Source organism: Bos javanicus, chromosome 15 (genome assembly GCF_032452875.1).
Source record: "Bos javanicus breed banteng chromosome 15, ARS-OSU_banteng_1.0, whole genome shotgun sequence".
In the NCBI taxonomy this organism is placed as follows: domain Eukaryota; kingdom Metazoa; phylum Chordata; class Mammalia; order Artiodactyla; family Bovidae; genus Bos; species Bos javanicus.
In genome coordinates, this window is record NC_083882.1 from 45824869 (window position 1) to 45848986 (window position 24118).

A 24118-nucleotide genomic window follows, 5' to 3' on the forward strand; every position below is an offset into this window, starting at 1 on the left:
TGGGTTTAAGCAGGTTCCAGGGGTTGGTGATGGACAGGGTAGCCTGGCGTGCTGCAGTCCACGGGGTCGCAAAGAATCGGACACGACTGAGGCAGTAAAATGACTGAATCCAGGTGAGAGAACACGATGATACCAGAGAAGGCTAAGACTTAGCAGGAAGAGAAGAGGGAGAAAAGCCCAACCCGACCAACGAGTTAGCAGGAGAGAAGCGGGTTCCGGCAACCATAAACAGAAAATTGAAAAGCCCTCTTCGCGGCTCTGTAACTAGAATTTGGGGAGGATGCTACAACCAAGGCTAGTGGGGTGCCCATTTCGCTGAATGCGCGGACAGCAGGCGCTACCACCCCTCGCCCCCCAGGGTGACTATTTCCCAGAATCCTCAGCCCTGCCCCGCTTCCCAGGGGTCCTAAAAAAAAAAAACCTAGAATTGTCCATTAACGTTAGTAATATCTTAGATGGCTCAAGCCCATCCTCGGTTCAAAGTGCATTCAGTAGTGCACGGTCCTCCCGCCCTAGAACACTGGTGGTTTAAGACTATGCCGCCGCTCCGATCTTTCTGGCCAATCAGGAGACACGTCCTCCGGCGCGCTCCTTTCCTGCCCCGCCCCCTCCCGTCTCCATGGGAACGTTCTGAGTGTCCAGTCCAGGCCTGAGGCTTTGGTTTTGGTCAAACAGGGTGGCAGACGTTGTTTGGACAGAGTATTTGAGTTGGTTCCTGTTCCTCTCCAGAGGCTCCGTAGGTGACGCGGACTCTCAGGAGCACCGAACCAGAAGCAGACAAGGACGAGAAGAGCTGTGGCGGAAGAGAAGTCGTTCAGGCTTAGAAATCTCGGACTCCAGTGAAGGTGGGTCCTTCACAACCGCCCTCCCCACGTTAAAACTGAAGGGGAAGGAGAGAGGAGGCAGAGGCAACTTGGATCCTCGGGCCGGGGTGTTCGGGGCTGCGAGGTGCTGAGACGGAGGTCTGGATGCGGAACGGAGGCCGCCCGTGTCTCCGCGGCAGGAGCAGAGGCCCTGTGGATCCTGCTCTGCAAGAACAGTTTGTATGTCTGAACCCGGAGCTTCAGATTTACAAACTCTGGCGGCCCTTGGTGCCTAGAGGGGAGTGCAAACCTGTCCTGCTCCTGGAACACCATGAATCAGTTTTCTCTCTAGAGAAGGAGGGCTCTTAACTGTTTATCATTTTCTCCAGGGACCTGTGATCAGCAAGGGAGGACCAGAGTGTCAAAGACTAATGCCCCCATTTTACAGGTGAGGAAAGTGAGGTCCTAGAAGGTTTAGAAGTTTGATCTTTTTCAGAGTTCTACAAGTGGTTGGTGGGATTATCATCACATCGTGGAAGCCCTAGATCTGGGATCTTCTGCTGAGACTCTCTACTCTGATCTAATAGTAAATCCAATATTTATGTTGTAAGAAGTGGGGCGGGAGAGGGAGATGGAATTAACCTTTCTACTTAACTGACTGAACAAAATTTTAAAAATACTTTTAGAAAGAAGCTTTTTAAGTGTGCTGTTATTCCAATTGTTTTTATTTTTCTTGTTAATCATAAACTCGGCAAATTTTGATGCTCAGAGAGGTTAAATTACATGGAAAGCATCTGTATTTCTGGAGAGACTAAACTTTGAGATCAAATTCTATGTTTTCATGCCCAGGCTAGAACTGTACTTTTCTAGATATTCATAAATGAGGTCCTGAGTGTAAGTTAATATAAGTCTCCTTTCTGTTCTTGGGCTCTTTCTGACATCTTTCTGGGAGTTTTGGGGGTCACACTCAAATCTTAGTGCACGGGGATTGTAGTGAGTTTGGGAATTTCAAGTCATGCCAGTCTTTCATTCCTCCTCTCTCCTCTCTCAGCTCAGCCTTCTCAACACTCCACCCTTCCCTAGAAAAGGAGCACAAAGGAGGAAAGAATGGTCACTCTTTCCCTCACAGTCTGATCCTGGGTGAGTAGGACTGTCTTCTCTTATTTATAAAATGCCCCTGACCTTTCCATGGATAGCAGGAGTAGAAGTGGCAGCAGGGATGGACGGACCAGACTGAGTAGAACATGTTCCTCGTTCGCCTGGGAAGCTTTCAAGCCTCCTACACAGCAAGCCCCTGCCTCCCACCCAGGGTCTTTTCTTAACATTTACTCATTGAGCCAGCCAACCATTCAGGTCTACTATATAATTCATACTGCCTTTGATACTCTGAGATAAATAAATGTCAGAATGTATTTCCTTGCTACTGCTGCTGCTAAGTCGCTTCAGTCGTGTCCGACTCTGTGCGACCCCATAGACGGCAGCCCACCAGGCTCCCCCGTCCCTGGGATTCTCCAGGCAAGAACACTGGAGTGGGTTGCCATTTCCTTCTCCAATGCAGGAAAGTGAAAAGTGAAAGTGAAGTCGCTCAGTGTGTCCGACTCTTAGCGACCCCATGGACTGCAGCCCACCAGGCTCCTCGTCCATGGGATTTTCCAGGCAAAAGTACTGGAGTGGGGTGCCATCGCCTTCTCGGGTATTTCCTTAACCTTGGGCAAATAAACCACATGAGGTTAACAAGAATTTCTAAAGTTACCATATGTTAAACCGTGCTGGAATGAGTGGCAATTTTAAGTAAAAGACAGGAGCAGGTACTCAAATTTGAATTATTATTATGAATTGGAAGATATCATTCCAGCAGGAAGACCATCATTTAGTCTCTGGCAGAATATGAGGGGCTTCCCTGGTGGCTCAGCGGTAAAGAATTCACCTGAAATACAGGAGCTGCAGGAACTGCAGTTTTGATCCCTGCGTCAGGATGATCCCCTGGAGGGGTAAATGGCGAACTATTCCAGTATTCTTGCCAGGAGAATCCCATGGATAGAGGAGTTTGGCAGGATCAGTCCATAGCGTCACGAATAGACACGACTGAAGTGACTTAGCACACATGCACATGGAAAGATAAGTATATATAAAAAAGTTCGAATCATGATAGATAGGCTCCATGAGGGCAGAGAATGTTCCCAGTATCTAGAACAATGCCTGGCATATAGTAAGCACTCAGTGAATAGCTGTTGAATATGTGAATGGCTGTTATATGTTTCATTTTTTCATTTAACATATGAAGTGGACATTTTTCCAAGTATGTTTTGGTAGCATGAGTTTTAATGGCTATATAATCTTTCATTCCAAGTGTATACCATGCTTTATTTAAATTTTCTTTTATTGGGAAAAACTTAAGTATTTCCCAATATTTTGCTATTATAAGCAACTTCCAATAAATATTCTTATAATTTATCAAGTGTATTTCTATTTCTTCAGGATATGTTCTAGGAAATAAGATAATAGAGTCAAAGAATACAAACATGTTTTAGGCTTTTAAAAAACCTAAGTTCTTTTTTAGAAATATTGCATAAACTAACTGGTACAACCATATAATGAAAGATCTTGTGTTGTTGAACCTTTACCAGCATTGAATATTATTTTTAAAATTTAGCCTTGAATTGCATCTTTTCAGTCTTTATTAAGATTGATCATTTTAAACATATACTTCTTGATCATTTGGATTCCTTCTTTGATAAAACCACTGGACATACATTACCTTTTTTCCTATTGATTTTTTTTTCCATATGATAAAAGGTGTACTTTGTATGTAAAATGCAGCAACCATTTGTTGTATGCTATAAGCATTACTCTAAGTTATCTGTCTTTTACTTTTAAGGACTTTGTTTATATAACTTAAATTTGCATAAAGTGAATCTTATTTCTTTTTATTTATATGTATAGTTTTATACTTTGAAAGTTCTTCATTCCAAGTCTAATAGTACATAATTACTTTTCCTCAATTATTTCTTATGGTTTCAAGTATTTTTACAATTTAACTCTTAAACCTATCAGGTATTTATTTTGGTGTGAGAAAAAAATACAAAGAATATATGGAAACATATATGTGCAATTTAAAATACAATGATAGCATGGGTACCCACCATATAGACCAGCAAATACTTTTAAAAGCCCCCTGATAAGCCCGCAACTTCACTCTTCCTTCTCCTAGAGGCAACTGATACCTTAAATGTTGTGTTTGGCATTCCCCAGCTTTTGTGTGTGTGTGTAGTTTTAACTACCTATGTCTGTATCGCTAAACGAAACTGTTTAGTTTTGCCTATTTTTAACATTAGATAAATGCAATCACTGTATATATTTTGTGAATGGCTACTTTAGCATAACGTTAGATTTTTACAGTGCAACCATGTTGATTCATGTAACTGTAGTTTATTTTCACTGCTGTGTACTATTTCACAGTATAAAAAAACAGCTTATTTATCCAACATAAATTGTGCCTTCTGGATTATTTCCAGTGTTTTTGCTACTACAGCAGTCATACTCTAAATGCTCTTACACATATCCTCTGGTATTCATATGTAAGTTTCTTTAGGATACAAACCTTGTAGTGGAATTTCTGGGATGTTGAACTCGCTTACAATTGCTCATAATTTTCAGTTGATTTTCTTGGACTTCCCAGAAAAAAACAATCACACCCTCTACAGATAATTTTGTCTGCTTGCACTAGCAAATGCTTTCGTATTAATGGCTGTAAAATAGTGAATTTGTAGTATCCTTGTTTCCAATTTTAATGGGAATGCCTTTATTGTTTTACCTTTGGCTTTGAACTGTTTTTGCATGTCTTTGTTTTGGTAACTTGCTTTGTTTGTAGCTTTAAATGAAGGACCAATGTTGAACTTTAAGAGATACCTTTTGGGCGTTGATTAAAATAATTATATGGCTTTTCTTATTTGACATTATGATTATGGCTTATAACTAATAGATTTTCTCTTATGAACCTTCCTTTGCTTTTTTTGAATGAGCCACCATTTCATCATGCTATAATATACTTTGGTACTGTACCAGATTACATTTTCCAAAGATGGCCATACCTATAATTTATCCTATCCTTCATGCTCTTTCTACAATATGACTTTCACGCTTCTGACCAAAAGATGGGATCTATGACCCCTCCTCTCAAATCTGGCTGGGGTGAGTGTGTGCCTCAGCCAATGGAGAACAACATTGGAGAACAATTGGAGAACACTGCAGAACAATGGAGAAAACCACAACAGCAGAAGTGGTGCTATGTGACTTCCCATGCTAAGTCATTAAAAGGATGCAACTTTTGCTTGCCCGTCTCACTCAAGAAACTTGCCACCATGTTGAGAGGTAGCTCAGGCCACAAGAAAGGACCAAGTAGAAAGAAACTGAGACAGCCACTCTGAGAATGAATCCTTCAAGCCTATAGATGACTGCAGAGCTAGCTGACAACTCCACAGAATCTCCTGAGAGGTCCAAATCAGAACTACCCAGCCAAGCCTCCCTTGAATGTCTGACCTAGAGAAACCATGAAAGATAATAATCACTGTTTTAAGCCACTCAATTTTGAAGTAACTAGTTATGTGGCAGTAGATTATAAATACAGGTGTTGCTGAATTTTATTGACCTTATATTTTACTTTATTTACTTCTGAAGCTTGTCCGTATTCATTAGTAATATAAATCTATAGTCTTGTGACTTTTGCCATCTCTTTTCTTGAGTTTATTAAAATTTTGCTAATTTTTTATATGCCTTGGAATAATTTAATAGAATCATATAATCTGCTCTTTGAAAATTTGAAAGAATTTATTTAAGGAAACTTTTGGGTTGTTATTGTGAAAGTCACATGTCTTCAATAACTTAACCAATTTGTTTCAAAATATCTGATCTGTTCATGGCTTTTCCCTTTTCTTGGGGCCATATCAAAAGGTTTCCAGGAGAAGATAAATTCCCATCCAGATTTTCAGATTTATTTTCTATAGAATTATGGAAAGTGCCCACCTAATATTCAGTTAAACTTTTATCTATTGTTTTTTCACTAATCTCATTTCTAACTTTTTTGTTTATGCCCACCCCTTTTGCTTTTTTTTTTGTTGCTAGTCAGGGATTGATATATTTTCTTGTTAATATTTTTCTCACAAAGAACTGGCCCTTGGATTCATTTAACAGTGGTAAATGTTTCTCAATTCCAACACTTTATTTTACTGACTTTGTAACGTTAAAATTTAAATGTTTAACCCATCTAGTGTTCTCATTGTATATGCTATCAAGTTGGAATCCAACTTTATTCTCATATAATCAGTTTTACCACTATCTAATATAAGTAATCTATTTTTCCTTATTTGCTTTTTAATACCATCTTTATTGTTAATAAGTTTTCATATATAAACAAGTACATTCCTTACTCTCTGAATCCTCAATTCCATTCTACTGGCCTATTCTGATTTTACTGCTGCTGTTTGTTGATATGTTGATATTTGGGAGGACAAGTGTTCCTTGGTTTACTTAAGTCTTTATAGACTTATTTTCCCTCCCTATAAATTTTAGGGGAAAAAGTATATTCCTCAAAAAATCCAGCTAGAAATTTGACTGGAGGTATATGAATTTGAGTCATCACATCCAAGAACATGCAGGCATGCTTCTTCTTTTATTCAGATAATCTTTTTACTACTTCATTGGAATCTGAAAGTTGTCGTCAAAGATAAAACTTTTATAAGATAGCTTTTTTTTTGGCTGTTGTGAATGATATCTTATTTCCTGGTAATTGATTGCTGCTATCATGATGCTTTTGCTTTATCTTGTCTGGTAATTTTGCTGAGCTTGCTCATTAATTTATGGTTTATCCATATACTTTTGTTTTCCTAGGTAAATGACCATAATATATGCAGATAATGACATTTTATGTTTTTTCTTCTAATCCTTATGCTTATCTCTTTTCCTTTTCTTCTAGTATTTGTCAGAACCCTTGGTACTATTTTGAAAGCAGTGGTGATGGTGTATATCCTTATCTTGTACCATCATAAAAGGAATACATATACAATTTCTCCATTAAGCTTATTGTTTGATGTGGATTCTTAGTATATAATCTTTACGGATTTAGGTAGTTTCTTTTTATTTCTAGTTAGCTAAAAGTTTTTTTAGGACATATAGGTGGTAAAAATTATTATCTTTAGTACACAATTTTTCTGCATCAGTTGAGATAATCATGATTTTCTTATGTAGTCTATTACTAGAGTGAATTATGTTGATTAATTTTTCATGTTGAACTGTTCTCCATTCCTGTTATAAATTATGCTTTATCATGATGCACAGTTTTCATATATTTCTGAATTAAGTTAGCTAATATCTATTTAGGACTTTCTACATATTTATCAAACTTAAAAATGGGCCTATAGTTTTATTCTTTTGTATTGTTCTTATCAGGTCTTGTAATCAAGATTACACTGACCATATAATGAGTCAATAATTTTCACTTTCTATTTTCTAAAATAATTTGATTGTAATAGTAATTAAACATTTAATCAAATGTTTATTTAAACATTTGCTAGAACTCAACTATAAAACTCTTTGGGCCTGTGATTTTTGGGAAGAGAGAAAGAACCCTGGCTGCCATTTCAGTTTCCTTAATACTTACTGGTCTATAATTATATATTACTCTTAAAATCTATTTTGGCATTTTATATTGGCATTGTGTACTTTACTAGGAATTTGTCCTTTTATATAGATGTTCAAGTGTATTTGCAGACAGTTCATAATGCCCTTGTCTTCTTTAAAAGCTTATACCTGTGGTTATTTCCTCATTTTGTCTTTTATTTTGTTTGTAATCATCTTTTTAAGAAAATCAAACTTGCAGAGATATGACTTCTTAAATTTTTAAAAATTTATTTTTTTAATTGAAGGATAATTGCTTTACAGAATTTTGTTGTTTTCTGTCAAACCTCAGCATGAATCAGCCACAGGTATACGTTATACCCACTCCCTTTCGAGCCTCCCCCCATCTCCCTCCCCATCCCACCCCTCTAGGTTGACACAGAGCCCCTGTTTGAATTTCCTAAGCCACACAGCAAATTCCCTTTGGTTATCTATTTTACATATGGTAATGTAAGTTTCAGTGTTACTCTCTCCATACATCTCACCCTCTGCTGCCCTCTCCCCATGTCCATAACAAAGCAAAGCAGCAGTGGAGAAACAGACATAAAGAATTGACTTCTTAAATTTTTAAGAGTATCTTTTGACTTTATGCATTTTCTCATCATCTGTTTATTGCACCTTTGACTCTCAGCTTTATTCTCCATTTCTAAAGTTTGCTTATTTTTTTAAAGTGGGAGGGTTTCTGTTTTCTAAGTTTTTGAGTTGAATGCTTAGGTTGATTATATGTAGCCATTCTTATTTCCTTTAAGTACTTTTTTATTTGAATCTTGAAAAGTTGATATGTAATTATTATTATTCAATTCAAATTTTTCTTATCATTATGTTTTCCTTTTAAGGGCTATTTAATATGTTACTTGGTTTTTTATTGTTAATAGTTCCTAATTTTATTACATTCTATGTAAAGAATGTATTTTGCATTATATTAATCCTTTGGAGTTTATTTAGATTTCTTTAATGGACCACTACATGGCCAATCTTGTAACAGTATTGTAGGTGCATGAAAATGTGTTTTTAGTGTTTCAGAAGTAGAGTTCAACACAGATAAAATAACTAGCGTAGTGTACTGTCTAGTCTTTATATTGAGTTCTTTGGTTTTGCTTGATCTATCATTTTCTGAGGAGTGTATTAATATCCATAATTACCATCAATGATGTATATATCTCCTTGAACTTACGATAATTGTTACTTCATACATTTTGAAATTTTATTTGTGGATGCAATTTAACTATTTTGGATATTTTCTTACTATTTATTTGAAAGTGAAAGTGAAAGTGAAAATCGCTCAGTCGTGTCTGACTCTTTGTGACCCCATGAACTATACAGTCCCTGGAATTCTCAAGGCCAGAATACTGGAGTGGGTAGCTGTTCCCTTCTCCAGGGTTACTAATATATAAAAACCTATATTTCTGTTCCTTATGGTATTTTTGCCATACATTTTTTTATTGTGATATAGTTTACATATAACTTTATATTAGTTTCAGGTATACAACCTAATGATTCTACATTTGTATATGTTGTAAAATGATCACAATGTCTAGTTAACATCTATTGCCATACACAGTTACAACTTTTTTGCTATAAATTTTATCTCAGCTGAAATTAGTTATTACAACTTTCTTTTGGTTCATATTTGTGTGGAATATGTTTTTCCATCCTTTTATTCCCATGTTTTTTCTTTTTAGTGTATCTCTTCTAAACCACATATTGAATTTTATTTTTTTTAACCTACAAATCTGTGTCTTTTAATCTGTGAGATTGAGCTATACTATTATTTTTACTATCATATGCCTTTCCTCTTTTCTGTTTTCCTTTGAAACAGGTTGTCTTCTGTTCTTGCTTTATTTTTTATAGATTCTACTATGGTCCTTCTGGTAATTGCTCTTAAAACCCATGTTGACTTTTATTTACTCCTATTGACTTCTTAAACTTATATCTAAGTCATTTTTCTAAACAGACAAGTACTTTGGCACACTCTCATGTCCCTTTTGGAGAAGGAAACGGCAGCCCACTCCAGTGTTTTTGCCTGGAGAATCCCATGGACAGAGGAGCCTGGCGGGCTGCAGTCCATGGGTCGCAAAGAGTTGGACACAACTGAGTGATTAAACCCCCACCACCATGTCCCTTTTCTCTATCTCCCACTCATCAGTGCTCGTATTGTCAAGAACTGTAGGGTAGGTGTAGATGTGCTCTCTTTTTCCTTTTTTGTTCTTAGATTTTGTTTTATGGTTTTTACTTGTTTTATGATAACAATAAACTTTACCAAGGCATTTGATCATCTTTCCTTATTATATCTCATGCAGCCTTTCCTGGATTTGTTTCTTTTCTTAAATGACTTACTAGAAAAATAGGTAAGTGTATATGTTTAAAGCATATTTAGGTTGACTCTTAAAGAATATAAATTACTAATATATGTATGGAATCAAAATCATAGAGGACAAAATGGGAGGAAATGAAAAAATAAAAACTAAAGACAGGAATGGATGGAAGAATTTTTTTAAATAATAAGATTTTAGAAATAAGTCCAAATATATTAGTAATCACAATAAATGAACATGGATAAAACTTACCTATAAAAAAACTGAGTCATAGAGAGTTGATGAAAAACATGATCTTGCTCTGTGCTATTTACTGGAGACCTAGCTAAAGTAATGCCATGAAAAAGGTTAGATGTATTAATCATGAACAAAACATGTAGCTAAGAATGTGTTTCAAATTATATATAGCAAAACCTGACAAAATTATAAGGAATCAAAATTTCAAATACTTAGAGAATAATTTTAACATCTTGAAAAGGACCTTTAAAGAAAAATTTAATTATTGGAGAGATAACTATGTTTATGGATGGGAAGACAAGAGGGCTGTCAAGTTTACATATTGTTGGGGAGGTTCATGTATATAGAAAAGAAAAAACTGAGATTTTCAAACACTTTGGAGAAATGGTGAATCTTGGTTGGTACCGGAAAAGCAACAAAACTCAATCTAGGACACTTGTGCAAGAAAGTAAGGATGTTTTCAAACACTAGAAATGGTCATGTCACAAGAACTTGAGGCCAACCTGAAAGAATTCCCACTAGCCTAAGATAAGAGAGGTTTGAATATCTAAAAGTAAAATGACTGCAATTTGACCGAAACACATCAAATATGTAAAAATCAATGAATTCATAAAAATGCTTAAAAGCAAAACAATTCAAATCATTACTAGTCACATCTGGTGGTTACTTTGCCCCAATCTACCATCTAACTACTCTGCAAATTAATTTTCTTAAGGGGATAGTTTGGGAAATAAATATTTATCCTGACTTTTTTGATTGGACTACATTTCAGGGTAACCAGAAAATTTGTGATGGGGACTTCTTTAGAAGAATTATAGCTTATATGTGTACTAGTGATAGAATTAGGAAATCAATTTACAATGTTTAATGACATATCTAAGAAATGATCATCATTTACTTGCAAAACTTTAAGTGAAAGATTGATGGGAAACATTAGAATGAAGGTCGGAACTTGAAAGCACCTGAACCCACTACTTAGTAAATTTAGCAGCCCTCAAGTATTGTAACAGGAAGTGTACAACAGAAATACACTACAGAATACACTTTCCAGAATATACTTCTGGAAAGTGTATTCTTTCTAGAAAGAAAAAAAAAGAACTTTAGTCTTCACAGGCTTCTGGAATAAAAGGACCAAGTACCAGGAATGGAATAAAGAACAAGTTCAAACACCACAAGGAAACAATTAGCCAAATTAGCCAAACATGTGGATGTTCTGTAGAAGTGCTATTTATAAACTGTGGTCCCTGGAACAGCAGCATTGTCATCACATGGGAATTTATTACAAATGAATCTTGACTCCTATCTAGGACCTAATAAATCAGAATCTCTGAGGATGATGCCCAGGAAACTGTGTTTTAGCAAGTTCTCCAGGTGATTCCGATGCTTAATAAAGTTTGAAAACCATTGTTTTACAGGATAATTGTCTGGGTTTCTTTAACAAATCAATGGTGTGATAAATTTTTTTTAAAAGGTAGGAGGTGACTTATAGAACAAGAAAGATTTAAGAAACACAGTAACCAAATACAAATTGACCATTTTTGGATCCTGACTTAGACAATTCAACTAACAAATACTTTTACATTAGAAATATTAAATATGAAGTGAGTGTTAGATGATATTATGTAATAGAATAGTAATCTTGTTAGGCAATTACATTTTTTAAAGTCCCTATCAGTTAATGAAAGATACATATTGGACTATTCCTGAAATAATTACATGTGAAATGACCTTATATTTGGGATTTTCTTTAAAATACTCCAGCCAATAATAATAACAACAATAATAGTAATAGGGGAAGCAGAGGATTAAAACAAGATTCATAAAATGTTGGTAATTATTGAGTGGTTATATGGGACGTCATTTTATTGTCCTCTTTATTACTCATGACTGTTTGAAATTTTCCATACTCAGTTGTTACCAATATAAAGTTGGAGAAATTCTGACAAAATTTTAATTCTCGTTGATGGTACTCGAAGGGCAGTCATTTCATTTCTCATTAAATGACTTTAATGTAATCTTTTCCCTTTGATTTTACTTCATGTAATATTAATATTGCAAAGCCTACTTTATTTTGGTCTACAATTTTCTGTTAGATTATCCTGTCTTTTCATGTTTAATCTTTTAGGATTCAGTAATTTGGAGTGTGTCTCTTCTATGCAGTATGCCTCTATATTTTAAAACTATTTTAGTATCCTTTTGTCTATTAAGAATTTTACTTGCCATCTTAATTTATCCTTTATATAATTCATTTTTTTCCTCTATAGACTTCTACCTACTAATTTTGAATGTAGGTATTCAGCTTTTAACTTTTCTAGTGGAGGAAAGTGTTTCAACATATTTTTTAAAGTATTTTCAAGAGGAGTCTTATACTGTTTTTGGTAAACTGAAATACACATGCCTTGTGGTTCAAGTGAGTGTTCCATGATGTATTTAAGAGAGTTGTTTATTACCATATTATGATAGCCAGAAAAGTGGAAATTATCTCAATGTCCATTAGTATGGGAACAGTTAAATTTTAGGTTCAGGATGGGGAACACATGTATACCCGTGGCGGATTCATGTTGATGTATGGCAAAACCAATACAATATTGTAAAGTAATTAACCTCCAATTAAAATAAATAAATTTATATTTTTAAAAAAGAGAACATTATAACATGAAATGCTATGCAACTTTTACAACAATGCATTAACCATGTATTTCTGCATAACAAATTATATGTAGAAGCTTTTTAAAATGACAAACATTTATTATCTTACTCAGTTTCTGAGTCAGGAATCTGGGAGCATAGCAATGTGGTTCTGGCTCAGGGTTTCTCATGAGCTTGCAGTCAAGCCGGCAGCAGGACTACAGTTCATTGGAAGCCTTCACTGGGGCTGGAGGATCCAATTCTAAGATGGTTCTCACATAGCTATTGGCAGATACCTCATTTCTCACTGAGGACAGAAGGCCTCATTTCCTCACCACATGGGCCTCTCCACAGGACTGCCTAAGTATTCTCACGGTATTTTAGGTAGCTTCTCCCAGAGTAATTGATCCAAGAAAAAAACAAGGAGGAAGAAAAGTGAAAGTCACTCAGTCATGTCCGACTCTGCGACCGCATGGACTATACAGTCCATGGAATTCTCTAGGCCAGAATACTGGAGTGGATAGCCTTTCTCTTCTCCAGGGAATCTTCCCAATCCAGGAACTGAACCGGGGTCTCCTGCACTGCAGGCGGATTCTTTACCACCTGAGCTATCAGGGATGCACAAGGAGGAAGATGTAGTGCCTTTTATGGGGTAGTCTTAAAAGTTGCACACCATGGCTTCCCCTTCTGCATTTTTTTCTATTCATCAGAACTAAGTCCCTAAGACCAGGACACATTCAAGGAGGTGGGGATTTAGGCTCCACCTTTTCAAGGGAAGCATAGCAAATAATTTTTGGACAAAATCAAATAATTTTGGACATACATAAAAATCACCACAAATAACACAGGCCTATATGTACTGAAATGGGAAGTTGTACACTACACATTACCTGAAAAAGCAAACTGCAGAATTATGATTTCTTTGTTATGAAAAAAACATTAGTGGGGTATGTATGAAAATAAGGTCAGAAAGGACACAATGAAAATAATAGTGGTTATTTCATAAGTTATTTGTGGAGGGTAGACTTAATTTTTACTTACATTACTTTAGCATTGTTACAATTTTTATGAACTTACTTTCAGTAAAAGATACTAGACTCTTAATCTCTAGTATATGTTAAAAATAAATTCTTAAATCTTTCTTAAAATGACAATCAAAACCAGTAACAGCAGACTGGTTTTTATATGCTGTACTTTTTAAAAAGTGAAGGACCAGTGAGTTCATTTATTTTTCATACTGACACCAGTTTGTCAGTTTCTGAGAATCCCAATTTGTATGTGTTAAGTAGACTTGCTGTCTTTAAAATTTTTAGCATTTATAAACATTTAAAAAATAAAAAGCACTGTATTTTTTCATTCTTGAGTTCATATTTGTGATTAATGTTTCACTTTTGAGGCATGGGTTTTTATTTAGTTTATTTGGAAAATGGTATCTGGGTGGTATATTTTGAATCCTTCAATATTTCAGTATATCTTCCTTTTGTCCTTCTATATTAACATCATATGGTTATATGTGGAAATCTTGATTTACCACCCTTCACAAGTTGTTTTTAACTTCTCTCACTTTTGCTTAGGAGGTAAAGCAGCAGTAGGACTGTGTTAAAAAACCACTACTTTGTAACTACAGGACCTTGTAATAGTTACTTAATCTTGCTGAATTTTAGATTCCTCTTTCCTTTAGTGTTGATAATAATACCTTACCGGATTGTTGTGATGATAAATGAGATAACGTAGCCTATTTCACATAACTGCCCCTAACTGCTAGATAATATTTAGCTGCTGCTATGATTATAATTTTATGATGATGACAGTTTAGTTTTCTTCATTTTATTGTAATCTCCTTAAAAGTATCTATTTCTTTTATTCTTAATATTTATTGAACATTTTAAATTTAACTTTACAATTAAGAATATGTCATCAAAGAAATAAAATGAATTTGTTACATAACCAACTTATGATCTGTTCTACTAAAATAATTATTTTTAGAGAGAAAACATGCATTTATCCTTCAACTTTCTAAAACTGTATAATAATAATAAACCAAAAAATTTATGAACTTACAATGATGAAACTGAAGAGCCATCAGCAAATGAGAAATTTCAACAAAAACCTGGATGGCAACAGGAATAGTGATAAGAATGGCAAAAACCTGGATGGCAACAGGAATAGCGATAAGAGCCATTTAGGGCTAAAGATGTTACATCCCAGAGTACAGCAGAGTAATACAGACAAGAAAGGAACTGATGAGCCCTGTGAACTTTGGAGAAGCTCAAATCCATACATCATTTGGGGCAGAAGGCCAGCCATTAAAGACCACCCTAAAATATTTCCAGAGAGGAAAGAAAAAGTTGCCTACAAAGGAATTACAGTTTATTATTTTTTTTTTTTAAATCAGTCTTGGCAACAGTAAAAGCTTATAAAACAGTGAAACAGTTTTAAGGAAAAATATTTTCACTCTAGAATTCTATACTCAGCCACTTGTGAGGGACAGAAAGACTTCAGGTATACAGTGATTCAAATGATTCTTGAGTATCTTTCCTAGTAACTATGTTTGGAGATTCTCCTTTAAAGAAAACCTCACCTGTTTCTCACCTTTGCTTTTTTCAGTGGCTAAAAAGTGTAATGTTCACAGGCTTGATTGAACTCACGTTGTTATGTGCCTCCCAATTAATGGAGTAAATCACAAAAGAGGAAGAGTCGTGTGATTTTGATAATGGAGCACTAAAGAGTAGCAGGCCCTGACTGGAGCAGGAAGATAGACTTTCCAAAATAAAAGGGGTGGGTAAGGGAATGAGACACCTGAAAAAACAGATTATATAAAGCCTTTTAAATAAATCAAGAATCTGAGGACAGTAAACTTATCAAGTGAAAATTAAACAGGTAACCCCCCCAAAAGTGTATAATCATATTCAAAATTATACAAGTGCTGCTTACTGATTTAACCAGAAAATTAGCAGTAATGCTGTAGGAGGATGAAAAGTAGAGGTAGGAAGTAAATAGATAATGTCTAAAATGACCAATCATGAAGCGATATTGTTAACAGTTGGCACACAGTTCTTTTTCAAAGTGTGTAGACCTGGATCCTAGCGGCAATACCTCCAGGTTCATGATCTTGGGAATTAATCTTTTTCAACCATTATTTACTAATGTGTAAATGGGGGTAATAATAGTATCTGCAAGAAAGGATCACTATGAGGATTACTTGAGATATATGTGAAGCACTTACCTGGCCCAGTGGTTAGCAGACGAATGGTATATATATAAATGTTTCTTATGATGGTGATGGTATTCAGTGATTGTATACATTATTTAACCACTTGACCTATGTCTCTTCTTGCTTTTCTTCATTATTAGAGTTATTTCTTTTTGGTTTACCACTATGTTACATGCTGAATGTTTTTTCCTTGTCCATCTTCTTATTTAGATTGCTTCTTCCTGGAAAGCTAATCTTCAACCAGATGGCAGTAACATTTGAAGATGTGACTGTTATTTTTACTTGGGAGGAGTGGAAATTCTTGGATTCTTCTCAGAAAAAGCTCTACAGAGAGGTCATGTGGGAGAATTACACAAATGTCATGTTAGTAGGTAAAGTTTTCCCAACTCTTAGGGAATAAGGTTAGTTTTTTTCTGGGACCTGTTTTGTTGAGTATTTTGGTTCTTTCTGATTGCTGTATTGAGGTAAAAGAGATTCTCAAAAATGGGTCTTAAATCACATGAAAAATAACAGATAAAGAAAACAAGGTATCTTCCAAAACATTTTAGCTATGTAATTAATAGGTGTCTGTGATTATTTGTGAATATTTTCTGGATTACACATAAAGCACAGATTTCCACCTATAATTTTGTGCAATCCTAAATTTGTTCTCGCTTCATGTTCTATTTGTAGGAGTTAGCTTTTGCTATATAACAAACCACCCTAAATTTAGTAACTTAAAACTTTGTTATGTTTCATGATTCCAATTGGTTACATGGATCTTCTATCAGGAGTGACTTCATTGGGGCTAGATGGTCTAAAATAAAGCTGAATAGCCTGACTCACATGTCTGGCAGTTGGTCAGTATCAGTGTTATAATGGCCATGTGTTGACCATATGTCTCTCTTCAAGGAGGTCAGCCCAGGCTCATTTTGTGATCACAGGACTATTAAAACCAGCAAAAGAGACCAACCCCAACGTACAAGTACTTTACAGATTTCTGTTTGTCTCACTTTTGTCCCAGTGGCCAAAGCAAATTATAGAGTCAGTGTGTAAGAGGAACACCCAAAAATGTAAATAAGCAGAGAGTTTTTTTTTTAAACACAATCTACTACACTATTTTAGAGCAAAAAAGAGAAACAGGTATTTTATTTCTTATAATAATTTCCCAAATAGAGTAATCTAATTGAATCTCAGTCTTTAAGATGATTTCCATGCAGCCAATCACTTTCTTTTTTATTTCTAACAGTACTTGGTAAGTAGTAGATGCTCAAGATATGTTTATTGAATGAATGAGTGAAATTAATACATCTATGAATGAATAAACAAATGAATTTCACACCCAAATATGGAGCAGTCTAAGTCATAACCCTTCTTTCTCACTTGTGAGAAATTATATATTCCTATAATTCTGGGGCTTGTTGACTGAGATACTTGGAAATTTTTAAACATAGCTCTCATCTTACCACTGGATTATCTGCTTATATTTTAGGAAATTGGAAAGAGAGCTGCAAACTCCAGGAAGAAAGATTCAGATATTTAGACCATGAAAATCTTTCCTGCTGGCAAGGCTGGACGACTGCCCGCACTCCGATATATGAAAATAAAAACTATGTGGAAATGGTTCAAGGTATAGATTCCAAAGCCCTAAAGCAGCAACACTTTTCTCACTACCAAGAATGGTCGACACTCCCCACACAAGTAGCAGGGTATGGGAACTATGAACTGACTTTTGAAAGCAAAAGTCCCAGGAACTTAAAATATACCAAGTGTATACCTTGTCAGTCCTTAGAAAGGAAACACTCTGAAGATGATGGTAGAAAAACCTATGTGAGTGATTCATGTGGTTTTCAAGGACTCAGATACCCTGTTGGCATATCCAGGAAAAATCTCTCTCTGGAAAAAGAACAGAAGCTCATACGTCAGCATTCTATCCCAGGACAGGAAGCCTTTCCAGAGTACATTGGGGAGATATGCCAAAATGACCTGCTGAAAGGCTCTATGGAAGAGAAGTACTGTGGATGTAAAAAATGTAAAGAAATTTATTACTGGAACTCACAGTGCGTTCTCCACAAGAGAAATCAACTTGGAGAAAAGTTCTATCCATGCTCCATCAGCCCCACATGGTTCCCTCAGAGATCAGACCTATACAGACATCCAAGAATCCACACAGGTAAGCAGCTGTACAGATGTGACGAAGTTGCCAGTAACCTTAGTCAGAGCTTTGGTGTTCACTTTCATCAGAGAGCCCACCCAGGGGAGGCACCTTACATATGTAACCTGTGTAGTAATAGCTTCAGTCAGATCCCCAGGCTTCACCATGATCAAAGAATCCACCTGGAAGAGAAACTCTATAAGTTGCAGTGTGATAAGGACCTTGGTAGAAATTCATTGCTTCACATTCACCAGAGACTTCACATAGGAGAGAAGCCTTTTAAGTGTGATCAGTGTGGTAAGAGTTTTAGTCGGAGTTCAGTACTTCATGTTCATCAGAGAGTCCACACCGGAGAGAAACCATATAAGTGTGATGAGTGTGGTAAAGGCTTCAGTCAGAGCTCAAATCTTCGAATTCATCAGTTAGTCCACACAGGAGAAAAGTCCTATAAATGTGGTGACTGTGGTAAGGGCTTTACCCAGCGGTCAAATCTTCAAATCCATCAGAGAGTGCATACAGGAGAGAAGCCATACAAATGTGACAACTGCGGGAAGGACTTTAGTCACAGCTCAGATCTTCGCATTCATCAGAGGGTCCATACGGGGGAGAAACCCTATATTTGTCATGAATGTGGGAAGGGCTTCAGCAAGAGTTCAAAACTTCACACTCATCAAAGAGTGCATACTGGAGAGAAACCCTATAAATGTGAACAGTGTGGTAAAGGGTTCAGTCAGCGTTCACATCTTCTCATTCATCAGAGAGTCCATACTGGAGAAAAACCCTATAGATGTGATGACTGTGGAAAGGGCTTTAGTCACAGCTCAAATCTTCATATTCACCAGAGGATCCACACAGGAGAGAAGCCTTATCAATGTGCTAAGTGTGGTAAGGGTTTCAGCCACAGCTCAGCTCTTCGAATTCATCAGAGAGTCCACACAGGAGAGAAAACTTATAAATGCCATGAGTATTACAAGGGGTTCAATCAGAATTCACATCTTTACAATAACTGCAGAAGAGAAACCTTGTAATTCTGTTCATTTTGTTGTAACAGCTTTAATCAAAGCTTCTCTTTAAGCCTAGTAAATGCTGCTGGAAAAAAAGTGCTATAAATAACCCAAATAATCCCAAGCATCATTTAAAATTTCCTCTAATTCCTACTAAGAATCATTTGCTTTAAGAAGAGATGCTTAGGACAGTATTTTAAAGTATTTTCTTTTTTTGCTGCTGCTGCTAAGCTGCTGCTGCTAAGTCACTTCAGTCGTGTCCGACTCTGTGTGACCCCATAGATGGCAGCCCATCAGGCTCCCCTGTCCCTGGGATTCCCCAGGCAAGAACACTGGAGTGGATTGCCATTTCCTTCTCCAGTGCATGCATGCATGCTAAGTCGCTTCAGTCTTGTCCGACTGTGTGTGACCCCATGGACAGCAGCCCACCAGGCTCCTCTGTCCACGGGATTCTCTAGGCAAGAATACTGGAGTGGGTTGCCATTTCCTTCTCCCTTTCTTTTTCTACATTGAAGGCAGATTCTTTACCAGCTGAGCCACAAGGAAAGCCCTTGTAATACTAAGTTTTCTTTAAAAGGAACAAATAGCAAAAATGTAGAATGAAAATAATGAAAAAACATTTAATTGAAAATAAAAGGGGACTTGAATAGAGAAGTCATAATTTTCTTGGAATGTTAATGTACAGATTTATTTCAGATCTTATCAAAATCCTAATGAGATTTGAAATTGAAAAAGGTATTCTTTTTCCTGAAAAAAAGTTTAAGAAAAATAGGTATTGAGAAGAGCAAAGACAATTATAAGAAAGATTAATGAGATTGCCCTAACATATAGTAAATGATATGTGTGTGTGTTGGTCGCTCAGTCATGTCTGACTCTCTGCAACCCCATGGACTGTAGCCCGCCAGGCTCCTCTGTCCATGGGATTCTCCAGGCAAGAATACTGGAGTGGATTGCCATTTCCTTCTCCAGGGGATCTTCACAACCCAGAGATCGAACCTGGGTCTCCCACATTGCAGGCAGATTCTTTACCATCTGAGCCACTAGAGACGAAAATGCATAATAAATGATATATTGAAGTTAAAATATTGAGAACTTGATGATACATTTGAAAAAAATGGTTAGAATGCTCAGTTATTATTAACTAAAAAACAAATCAGTGTGTGGATTACATATGTGTATATAACAATGCTTAGATGCTTTACATATGATAAAAGATTTATGAATAGGATTATTTGGTAAGTGGTGCTGAGAAAATTATTTAACTCTTTGGAGAAGAATAAAATTAGGCTTTCGTCTCATGGCCAACATCATATAGATGTTGATCTAATATGTATTGATTAAAGCACAAGTTTTCAAACTGTGTTCCATGAAACTGTATATGGTTTCATGAAGTCTGCTTCATCAAAAACGAATCACAAGTTAACCCCATCCATTTCTTCTGATTTGTATTCAATATTAGACCAAGATTTTGCTTTCTCTTTTTTTTAGAGGAGGTTCTACCACTTTTGAGACTTCCCTGGTGGCTCAGACGGTAAAGCGTCTGTCTACAATGCAGGAGACCCGGGTTTGATCCCTGGGTTGGGAAGATCCCCTGGAGAAGGAAATGGCAACCCACTCCAGTCTTCTTGCCTGGAAAATCCCATGGACGGAGAAGCCTACGGTTCATGGGGCTGCAAAGAGTCGGACACGACTGAGTGACTTCACTTTCACTTTCCTATCACTTTAAACATAAACTATTTATAATTCACTGAAGTGTGTTTTATATAGTTGAAAACACACACTTTTTTAAACTTTGATGAAATGGAACTCAGAAATCTGACCACATTAACAAATTTTAAACTACAGGTTAAGAACATACAGGAGTTAAAACAACAGGGAAAATATTTGCTATGATTATGGTAGTTATAAGCTTAATTTATAAAATTAATATAAAAGATGGACAGCTAGCTTAAAAAATGGCACAGGACATCAACAGATTAAAGTGATGTGTATATGTGCACTCAGTCATCTCCAGCGTTTTGCAACCCCATGGACTGTAGCCCACCAGGCTCTTCTGTCCATGGAATTTTCCAGGCAAGATTACTGGAGCAGGTTGCCATTTCCTTTTCCAGGAGATCTTCCCAACCCAGAGATCAAACCCATGTCTCTTTTTGTCTCCTGCATTGGCAGGTGGATTCTTTACCATTAGCGCCATCTGGGAAGCCCCTTAAAGCAATGAAATACCATTTTTTAAATTAACAAAAATTATAAAAGCTATTTTCAGTGAGTACAGAATGATTGATACTTATATACTGCTTATGTTGAGAGTAAATTGATCGACTTTGGAAAAGCTATTTGGTGAATCATAAGCCTTAAAATCATTATTACTCATTCTCCTACAGTGATTTCATATCTAGGCATATATTCTATGGAAATAGTTACCTACTATTAGGGAAATCCTATTTGCAAAGAGCAAAGCTCTACTTATTTCATACAAAAAGTGTTATATAACATTATGTTTCTGAATCTCACCAAAACAACAAAACCCACAGGGACAGAAGCTTAAATGTAAGAACTTGCTCTAGAAAGCCATTAGACAATGAGGCTACTCTTTCAAGAACTTCTTTTTGTTTCTCTTTGGTTATCCACTCCTCTACAGACTGACTTCCTGTTTACTCACTCTGTGCATGCTTATAATCGCACCACACCCTTGAATATACACATATTTTTTCAATTTTTTTGCCCACCACTGACTTATAACTTCTTTCTGGTCTCCAGATTTCTGAGTGGCAAGGAGATGATTGGCTCAACTTACAATTACTACCTCCTGACAAGTCTTTTAGTCTGGGCCAAACCATAGGCTAGTAGGTAAGCCTTTGGTTTGGCTAGCTTTGTTCAGATGTTAACTCTGGTGTTTTCAAACATGCCCAGGGAAGAACTGATAAGGTATATAATTGTGATTAGCACTGATGTTCAATTAGGTTTCTCCAGAAAGTGGTGAGTCTGGGCCAAGCATTCTGAACTACATTAGAACACACACACAGATAAGTGTTCAAGATATTCACAAAAATATTTTTATGCTGTCCTCCCCCCCCAAAATAGATGAAAGGTCAAATTATGATGCATCTACATGATGTAATATTATGCAGTCATTAAAACTTATATTTTCCAAGAATGTTGTAAGGATAAGGATATACTTATGGTATTAAGAGAAAAAGTACAAGATACATATAGAACTCTATATAGGAGAGGATTCTATTTATATATAAATATATATTTATATTTTCATGGAGAGAATATTGGAAATATACAAAAATGTTATTAGTTTGATAGGCTGAATTGTGGTTCTTAATGTTCTTCATGTTTTTCTGTATCTTATATTTTTATTGGTGTCTTAGATTCATATAAACTTTTTTACATAAAATTTAAAATGTAAATAGTGGCTACATATCCCATTGTGTGACTGTGTCATAATACGTAATTATATTATCAGGGATTTACATTTTTAATTTTTATATCATGAATTGAACTACCATAAATGTGCTCATGTATCAAGTTTTCTATTACTTTAGGTAATTTCTATAATGATTTTATATATTCAGTTATTGGGTTAAAAGATAGGAAGCAGAAATATAATTTGGTAAAGAAATGGAATAATGAAATTACATGATGTATACAGCCAGCTGCTATCAAAGAAGGAGCAAGCATGGAGGTCATGAGGCCATATAGTAGACATGACAACCAGGAGGTGTCAATGAGTTTTTATAATAGGAAGCAGTTTCCTTTTATATAAGTTGAATTTATTTTTCACTTCATTAGTATGCCTACCAGAGTAAAACTGGAAAACACAGTCACTAAAAAATGAGTTTAGCTTTTCTTCATGCTGAAATGCAGTTTCAGAGTCATCTCAAAGATCTTGTCCCCAAGGTGGAGGCTTAAACTTAGCCAAATCTGGTCTCTGGAATCCTGTGCTGTCACATCATTTGTACAGTACCTTCTATATAGGTATCATGAGTTCCTGGAGGGTCTCCAACTTCTAGCACAGTGTTGACATACTATAAATGTTTTAGGGGTGGATACTGTTAAAGAGACATCATCTTAATTAACTTCACATCTTTGAATGATTTCAAGTCTATTGAGAGGAAAAGAATTTTGGGGGTTTAGGAGCCAAGAATCCATTAAAGTCTTTACAGGTGCCCCACAAAAAGTTAAAATGTTAGTTGCACAGTCACATCTGACTCTTTGTGACCCCACAGGCCACCAGGCTGCTCTGTCCATGGAATTCTCCAGGCAAGAATACTGGAGTGGATAGCCATTCCTTTCTCCAGGGGATCTTTCCCACCCAGAGATCAAGCCCAGGTCTCCTGCATTGCAGGCAGATTCTTTATTGTCTAAACCACCAAGGAAGCCTGTATTTCCAGTTCCTTTTGTATGAAAACTGAGTCATAGGAAGAAAAACCTGACTTAAAAACTCTCCTCCTCTTTAAACTACAGCATTTTTTATATTCATAATGCAATTGAGAAGAAATAAAACTTTAAAACAGCATCAAGCAAATCACTGTGCAGGTTGTCCTCATGTCCACTTTCTCTCTCCATTTTTGTATTCACTAAATAGTGAACATGAAGGAATTATTTTAGGATCAAAGAATCAAATAGTAGCTGATGCAGAATATTGATTTAGATTTTTTTAATTCCAAGGGATTACACATTTTCATTCAGAAATCAAAACCACTGAGATATTACCATTTTGTATCCATGAAAACACAAAGGAAAATCCTGTTATTCTGGGAAGTTTAATAGCCTCTTCCTTTTCTTCCCTCAACCCTTTTATCTCTTGTGCTTTTTAGTTACGATTTCCTCTATGACGTGCATACAGGCATACCTCCCTTAACTGTTCTTCACAGACGTTGAGGTTTGGGTTTTTTTTAATTGTTTACAAATTGAAGGTTTGTGGCAACCCTGCATTGTAAGATGATGGTTAGCATTTTTTAGCAATAAACTATTTTTAAATTAAGGTTATATACATTTTTTAAAGAAATAATGCTGTTGTACGCTTAATAGACTATAGTACAGTGTAAACATGACTTCTGTATGAACTGAGAAACCAAAAAATAAAAAATGACTTGCTTTAC

General features: G+C 35.9%; 1 protein-coding gene across 5 annotated transcripts; it reads left to right on the forward strand.

Annotated features, from left to right (window-relative positions):
* The first annotated feature begins 804 nt into the window (after positions 1-804).
* On the forward strand, positions 805-24117 carry ZNF214 (zinc finger protein 214). Of its 5 annotated transcripts, XM_061380537.1 has the most exons (7): positions 805-845; positions 1193-1251; positions 1855-1943; positions 9776-9823; positions 15263-15433; positions 16080-16240; positions 17341-24117. In XM_061380537.1, exons 6-7 carry the CDS (start codon positions 16114-16116, stop codon positions 19029-19031), a joined length of 1818 nt encoding a protein of 605 aa, XP_061236521.1. In that variant the 5' UTR covers positions 805-845; positions 1193-1251; positions 1855-1943; positions 9776-9823; positions 15263-15433; positions 16080-16113; the 3' UTR covers positions 19032-24117. The 5 variants fall into 5 exon arrangements, with proteins under 5 accessions (XP_061236521.1, XP_061236524.1, XP_061236523.1 ...); XM_061380540.1 differs by lacking the exon at positions 15263-15433; XM_061380539.1 differs by lacking the exon at positions 9776-9823.
* Position 24118: the final 1 nt, after the last annotated feature.